Genomic DNA, 8140 nt, shown 5'->3' with positions numbered 1-8140 from the left:
AGCTATCTGAGTTTTAGAGTTTGTATTCTCTGTTACTCTTTAGCGCCAAAGTAGTTTATTGTGGCCGGTTTAGTCTCGGTGGGCTGCCTGAGTGGTGCGACTAACAGGTGACTCACTCCTACGTGTGACGGACAAGTGCCTTAACTTGCCCACTGGGAATATTACAAAAAATTTGTAGAGCACTGCAGTATGCTGCATTGAACAAATGCGAAAGCATTTGCGTTTGTATGTCAGCAACTCATTTACAAGTCATCGTTGTCACACGACACTTATCACGTCACTTTTTTTTCCACGTAATCGTTGTCTAACATCAGTACGCATCCCGAACACACTTTACCATCGTGCACACCACAATGCGTTCACTTCGTGCCGCTCTTACAGCCTCGAACCAACGGCCGTTCGTGGCATATACGTTGCGTGACCACCTGGCACGCAGAGGGCCTGAGTTAGAACCACAATGGCGGCGAATGTCTTTTTCTGAATGCTCATTTTCGTGCTGACACGCTCTGACGACAGGCCCTATACTCGCCACTATTGAGAAAAGAAATGCTTTCGCTTAAATAGGAGACAGAGCCGCCTACGTCGCTTAACCAAACCTTGTGCTTCATCATCGACATTTTTTCAGCCAATGACAAGTTGCAGCAACCTGACATCGGGCCAGTGCCGGTACTCCAACAGCACGCTCCCCACGTGTTCGCTGCAACAAAGAAGCCTGGAACACTCCCTGGCGGTTGAGGCTTACTGCCTAACTCCTTTTATCCAGGCGGCAAGAATTGAGGTAAAAAAAGAACACCAAGCTTTTTATTTTCGAATACAGAAGAAAAGACTGCTCTTGAAGTTTGTTCAAATCGGATGATGTAGGTGCTCACACACTGCACATCCTTTCTGCGGTCGGCACTGCTTTTTGCAGCCTATTCTTCAACCAAAAATACGATAATATTATCGGCACAGATATCCAATAAGCTGTAGTTAATGTATCATACATACTATCAGTACCACGAGAAGCAAGATGCGAGCAGCGAACAAAAACAAAACTGTCGTGCAGCACTCTCAGAAGAAATATCAGGAAGAATATTATCAGTGCGTAGTTTTTTATGTAGGAGAGAGAGAGCTGAGACAGTGTCGGGCTTGTCCACTTATTGTACTCTTTCTTCTACTCCCTCCCGAAAGTGCCATTTTAAGTACTCGGAAATGAAGGTAGAAAAGTGTTCTCAGAATCTATAATTCGTAGCTTGTGCTCAAAATGTTTAGAAAATATTTCTACTTCGCGAAATCATGCCTATTAGAGCTCAACTAAAGTTTTATTGAAATGTGTATGCATGATGTATTCTTGTATTATTTCTGATAATATTGAAAACTACCCTTGATTATGCTTCAGAAAACTACACCATGTTATTATTGTGCAGTGCCTTCTATTCTCCATCTTTTCTATTGTTTCTGTTAACTATTGTCAGTAATTACGTCGGCATGGCCTTGTAGAGATTTTCTTGGCCACGTCAAGCTATGATTTACAACATCCATCTCAGATATCTTTAGAAACATCTATTAAAATAAACTTAATTAAATGGAATTGAATACGTCTCTTATGCGTGAGGGCAGCGAACTTTCTGGGGCATTAACTTTCAGATTAAATCTAAACTGGAGGCAATGGCCTTCAGCCGCATTTTTAGAGTTTCGTTGGCTTCTCTTCCTACCTACGGTTGTAAAAATTATGCTCCATGTGAATACTTTCTTCCAACCGTGTTCAGGAGGCGGCCCTGGGCCCATGGGCCATCGAAGCTGCCGGAGGCGTATGCTTATCGGTCGCAGTGGCGGTGCTCCAGATGAAGTTCCCAGAGCTTGAGGCCCTCAGTGTCGCCCTGCACCTCGCCGCCTTCGTGCTTTTGGTGGACCCGCGCTCGTCCCGGGATGTGATACTGATCGACGTGGCCACCATGCACGTGATCGACCTATTTCCGTCCGGCAGCTCTGCGAAATTCCTCCTTCCGGCCACTCTGTACTTGCACGTAAGAGCAAAGCTGAGTCCTTGTTTCGGATAGACATAAGGTTGCAGATTCTGTTTCTGTCGATGGCGCGCTCAGCTTCACGCTGAGTTGCGTGCAGACTCTTACGACGTGAAAGCCAAACAACTCAACAGTTTGTGCAACCGTCTTTGGAAGCTTCACAGCGATATAGCTAATGGTACAATATACTTTGGTGGTACCAGGACTGGACACACATGCTTGAAGACGTGAATGTTCAGGCGCGACGGAGTGGCAATACTCCTTTTTCGGTCCTTTACGGATGCTTTAAAAAGCACAGCAGTTCCGCTGCCAAAGTTTCGTTAACGATCAATGCCGTTGACACATTGATTATTAACGCATATTAAGGCCCAGGAGCGAAATCCGATCAACCTATTTTCACCGTGAGAGCGATGAAAAAGTATGGCGTCGATATCACATGGTGAAGCGTCGCACTGAAACAGCAGTTGGCGCTGCGGGTCGAAAAAAGTCAGGATGGGCGCTGTGCACAAAGAGCTTTTGACACGTTGGAATGCTGCCGCCTCTTCTAACCCCATATCACTTACCTTGTACAAAGAGCTACTACCATGGACATGTTCGGCAGAAACTTGTAGGAGGTAATTAAACCGAGGAAGCACGCAGTTCTGTTATGTTTTCAGGCGAAGGTGCCAGCCCAACTGCATCAATATTCTTTTCCACCGGGTGCTGTCCGCCTGCTTCGATGTGGTGACTAAGTTACTTTATCACTATCTCGCTGAAGCAACATTTATCGCCATGCAGCTTGATGCCACTTTAACTGAAACGCTGCAACACTACCTGCAAATTCGAGTAGTCGGTTTTCTTGTCCGCTATCAGCACATCATCCAGATATGCTTGAGCCCCGACCAACCCTTGCAACACAGATGCAACCTTTGTTTGAAATATGAGTAGCGCTGACGCGATGCCGAACGGTAACTGGTTGTAACAAAAAAAATCTTGCCTTTTGTTGATGACTGTCAGAATTCGACGGTCCTCGTCCAACGCGATATTGTTTCAAGCGTTACGGAAATCTGAAATGCTGATTTGCTGTCTTCAGAATAAGTTGGCGAAAAAATCAGTAACGGGGAGCGGATGCTGTTCGATATCGCACAACGGGTTAAGTATAACTTTAAAATCTCTACAAACGCCCTCTAAGCCATCCTTCTTTAGGAGCGGAAAAACGGGCGTAACCCATTCAGCGTATACGGTACTGGGGATGCTACACCAGGTGCTTTCAGCCTGATCATCTCCTTTGACACTTTTTCATGAAGCGCAAACGGGACCTTCGATGCCTTGCAAAATTTGTAAATGGTTCCACTTGTAAGATGTATCCATGCTGGCGGGCCTTTAATAAGTCCGGTATTTTTTCAGCTACGCCCTAATCTCATGAAACTTTTTAGCCAATGGTGCGTCCCTTTAACGCTTACAAATCGAAAAATTGCGCAAGTCTGAAGGGGTAATGAAGCCACCACAGCCTGCAAGAAATTGTAATAACTATGACAACCCTTGCTTGCAGGCACGCGCACGCGAGTGCTGCCTGCTGTCAGGCAAGCTGACGGCTTACGCGGCCCGCCTGAGCCTTGGGCTGGCCGTGTTGCTGTCGCTGTTTGCCACCGTATGGAGCCGCATCTACTCTGCGGCGCAGCATCACCCGAATGTGTTGCAAGCGGCGCAGCATGTCCCGCAGCCCCAGCAGCTTGCCCTCGATCGGCGTAGAGGATGACCACAATGCATAAGTGAGTTTCTATTAAAAGAAATGATTTTGAGTGTCAGCTGTTTGCTACCTGTTCGGTCGTAAACTTGAATGAACGAGACTGATAAAGTGGGGACATGAAATATTTAGATCCCCAAGCCATGTCAAACGAGTATGGCGTCAGCTAAATGTGCGAGTAAAGATCAAAGGAAAGACTGTCCACAGGTGCATGTGTTGGGGCTTCAGCTGCGAGTTAAAATAACTGCTACACCACAGTGAAACGGGTTAACGGCTAATCGGTCACGTGACCACTGACGGTTGATCTTGTCACTTTAGCCATGTGATCACGTCATTTCATGCGGATGTTGACCGTGGTGGACAGAATTTTCATCGATGCATGTAAGGCGGAATGCTCGGCTAAAACTTCCGTTCGAGTTGTTCTTCGTGAGCTCGTGATAATTTGTTCAAGTCTGGGTTAGTTAAGGCAAAGACATCGCACTGACAGATAATTTACTCCAAGGTCGACAAAACAAGCACACGAAGTGTGGGAGCCATGGCCACCACTGTGCGCATGGGTGCATAATCTTTGCTACGGCCCAATTGCCTTTCACAATCGTTGCAATGTTATTGCACAAAGTGAGTGTCAAACAGGCTGAAAAGCCACATGTATGCGCCTGCCAGCGCCGAAACTCAGCCTTAAACTTCAGTTTGGAGGGCACCCACATTTCGAGCGTAAACGCATTCAGGTCGCTAAGAATTTCTTTGACAGCGCTTGGAACAAGACCGCGTGTTTGACGATGATGAATGTTAATGGCACAAGGAAACCATCCGCCAAACAACGCTGTGACTCAAGGTATATTAATTTTCACAAGGAGATGCGAAAGACCAATTTTCTTATCATTTCACCAACAGTGTTATGACACCAGTAATGACAGCCTTATGAAAATAGGCAATATCACTGATGCAACGAAACACGATATTTAGATTCTGCTCGTAGTCATAGCTTGAAAGACTCTCGTGTACTTACCAGCGGCAACTTTGCCATAGGGTAATGCTGCGGCATTGCTCGAATGTTTAGGGCCACATAATTTGTTTCTGAATCGAGCACAGAGTATTTTATAGCGTGGCCCACGCTTCGATTTTCTGAATGATAGGAAGGCCTTGTCATTCCTACAGTTCTTTGGAGCCCCAAAAGGGGATTCTAGAGCTGGGCAACTTGTTCGTGCCAAGAAGCCCTGTGGCTATTAATTTTTGACAGGCTCTGCAAGGAAACGTCAGGAACGATTGTATCCGGGTTCTAGCGTTTTATGCCACCGCATATTATCATGGCTCTTCATTGCTGCCCTGAATCTTGTTTGGAGCGCGAATGCACAGTGAAAGGTGGTACTGCCTGACCGCCGCTATGGCTTTGTGGTTTTGACTTTCCGTTCCTATGAAATGAAAATGAAAACTGAAAACCGCGTCGTGAGGGAAGGGACAAAGGAGGGAGTGAAAGATGAAAGGAAGGAAGAGGTGCCGTAGTGGAGGTCTCCAGAATAATTTCCACCACCTGGGGATCTTTAACGTGCGCTGACATCGCAAAGCACACGGGCGCCTTAGCGCTTTGCCTCCATAGAAAAGCAGCCGCCGCGGTTGGGTTCGAACTCGGGTGCTCCGGATCAGTAGTCGAGCGCCCTAACCACTGAGCCACCACGGCGGCGTAACTCTTAGTCGTTTTGATTTAGGACCCCAGTGCTAACGCGCATCCACCGGGTTTTGAATTCAGTAAAAGCAGTCCCTTGACCTGGGGCTCGGCTGCTATGGGGTGAAAGGCTTGGAAAAGTGGTATTTGACCCTGCCTTGTGTAGGCCAAGCTTATTGTTTCATGGCGATCTTTATACTTATCTTCCCTTGGCGCCATTGAAGTTATCAATCAGCATCCCTACGGAGTTGCCTCTTGGCGCAGGTCCGCACCCGGTGCCACCTGGTGCCCCGACGGTTGCGCCTGGCTCCACTGCAACGAAATTTTGGTCGTGATCTTCTATGGGCAACGCAACGAACGCAACGCTGTCAGCGACGAGGCTTACGGGAAAAACGCTGCCCATTATGAATAAAGTTTTTTTTTAGAATTGCACGTTCTTTCCGTGGCACTCCTGCTACCGATGAGTGTAAATTGTGCTGATTATTACGGTTCATAGAGAGAGCCCTCATGTCAATCGAGAACTACTGGACCATTTTAGAACCGTATTGTATGCAACACAGTGTGTAAGCAGTGTCACCCCACAGCTGCTACACTTCGTTCCTGAGGCGACATCTATAAGAGAATCCGTAATGGAGGGCTTCGGATTAATTTAAAACACCTTGGGTTGTTTACCGTGCCGCGACATGGCGCAGCTCACGGGCGATCTTTGCGTTTCGCTCCATGGAAAAGGGGACGCCATGGCCGCGATTGAACCCGGGTTCTCTGGCTGAGTAGCCGGGCGCTGTAACCACTGAGTCCCAGCGGTGGGTGTTACATATTTCTCTAGTCTCAGTGCTCCCGCAGAAACAAGAGGATCGAGAAATTTCGTGGTACTAAATGACCTATGCTATGGTTCTCCCTGTTTTCACAAACATGTAAAAATGTACTGTTATGCAAATTCAAATATTTGCGCAATAAAATGTATATATAAAGCAGATTCCTGCAAATTAGTAGAAAAACCATATATAAAGCGAAGACTCCCTGCGAGAAACAAAGGAAAGCTGCCGCAGGTGTTCCCGGCTTAAGCGTTACTGGGACTGCACTTACCTCAGCTGCTAAGCATAGCGTTACGATTTTTTTTGGTCAATTGAAACCATGCGAAAATGAAGGCGAAATGCTGTTGCTCCCCGAAAAGGGTTCAAAACGCAAGTAAATGAATGTCGGTTTTCACCTCCATCAAGACCATTCGCCCCAGCTTGGATTTTATATTGCAACTTTGGGGTCTGTAGTTGAACGTCGGAGGCACTGAGCCACCTCCGCTGGCCGTGGCTGAGATTTTTTTCGTAACTTTGAATGCCACATCATTCAAGAGAAAGAGAGAAAGAGAGAAAAACTTATACACTGATATAGGAGGCACCCCTCCTTTCCCAACTCAGGTACGCGCACTCCGGAGGGAGTAGGGGGCACAGCGCCTAGAGAGATTCCTGTGTGGCGAACCACTTGGTTCTTCGAGGCCTCGGTCGCCAGGCGGATGGCTTGGAGTTGGTCTTCGGGTTTCGGAAACGAGACTCTCAAGCTTCCTCATTACGAATGTTTACGGCAGCCCCAGGGGAGTAGGGGCATTGCCAGGTTATATGGTTTAGTGTCCCTCTCTGGGCGCATTATTTACATCTGTCATTGGGTTCGGAGAGTTTCCCGGATCTCGTGCTTAAAAAGGAGATTTCTGACATTGGCACTAAAATTAGCTCTTATTTATAAAGTCGTTTTTTTTTCTCGGGACCTTCAGTTAAAGTTCCCACAGGCGGCAGTGAGGACTATTTTGTAATGATGGGGTCGATCGAAATCATGGTGATGATCAGCCTGCGTCAGAAAAAAAAACTGTATGCTACAGTATGCTACAGCTGCGCGTGGCCTCCTAAACAGACCAACCCAACTAGCCTAGCGAGTTGTGCCCCAGCGGTAGCCCAATTGGCTAACTAGAAGTACTGCTCAAGTTAAGAGAGATTGATTGATTTATTGATTGATTGAAAACACCGTTATTTGCTGAATATCCGTAGAAAACGTGTGTGCGCCACCTAGTCCGGTAGTCCACTGGTTATTGCTGCTGCGCTGGCCCTGCCCACCAGCCAGTGCTGACGGTCACGATCTTCGCTGAGCAGAATAGCCTCCCACTGCTCCCCTGAGGTAAGTTAAGAGAGAGTTCGCGAGGCTCAAATTTGTAAAAATCTAAACATTACAGCTAAGAAATTAGCGCTTTATTTCGAAGGTGACGTACACGGTATGAAACCATGCAACTAAAAAATTTATAAATAATATCGCTGAAATTTGATCCGTTAGGGGTGCCTGATGCAGCAGTAACACACACTTGAAGTTTATGCGTACTTAACGCACTGAAAACGAGTGCACTAAGCGGGCTCGCAAGGCACGAAAAAAGTGCAGTCAAAGCAAGAAGTGCTGGTACGGAATCTGTCATCAAAGCGTGCCAGTCAGCTCCAGAAATCTTCGCACGACCGCAAATTTTCGTTCGGTAGCAAATGCATTGCGCCTATTGATGGCTGGCCATTTACAGTAGCAGCGTTACGTTAATATGTGGGAGAAAATGAACAATTCAGATTATTGTACGGTTGCAATGTAAATTCACGCATTATTGGCATTTGAGCGCATACCGATGTTCCGCAATTCTTCTAAGGTGTTCTGCAATTTTTAAAATAGTCGTTTTGAGTTAGAAGAGCGCTTGATTCTGCACATTTTCTTCAGCGTAACGCACCA

The 8140-nt window shown here is 46.7% G+C and overlaps 1 protein-coding gene across 1 annotated transcript; it reads left to right on the top strand.

The window, feature by feature from the left end:
• Positions 1 to 1191: 1191 nt before the first annotated feature.
• On the top strand, positions 1192 to 3741 carry LOC144134205 (uncharacterized). Its single transcript, XM_077667163.1, has 3 exons — positions 1192 to 1197; positions 1749 to 2006; positions 3535 to 3741. Exons 1-3 carry the CDS (start codon positions 1192 to 1194, stop codon positions 3739 to 3741), a joined length of 471 nt encoding a protein of 156 aa, XP_077523289.1.
• Positions 3742 to 8140: the final 4399 nt, after the last annotated feature.

The sequence above is a fragment of the Amblyomma americanum genome, chromosome 5, assembly GCF_052857255.1.
Source record: "Amblyomma americanum isolate KBUSLIRL-KWMA chromosome 5, ASM5285725v1, whole genome shotgun sequence".
Classification (NCBI taxonomy): Eukaryota; Metazoa; Arthropoda; class Arachnida; order Ixodida; family Ixodidae; genus Amblyomma; species Amblyomma americanum.
Note: the sequence above shows the minus strand (reverse complement) of the source record. Positions and strands in the feature narration are given on the sequence as shown.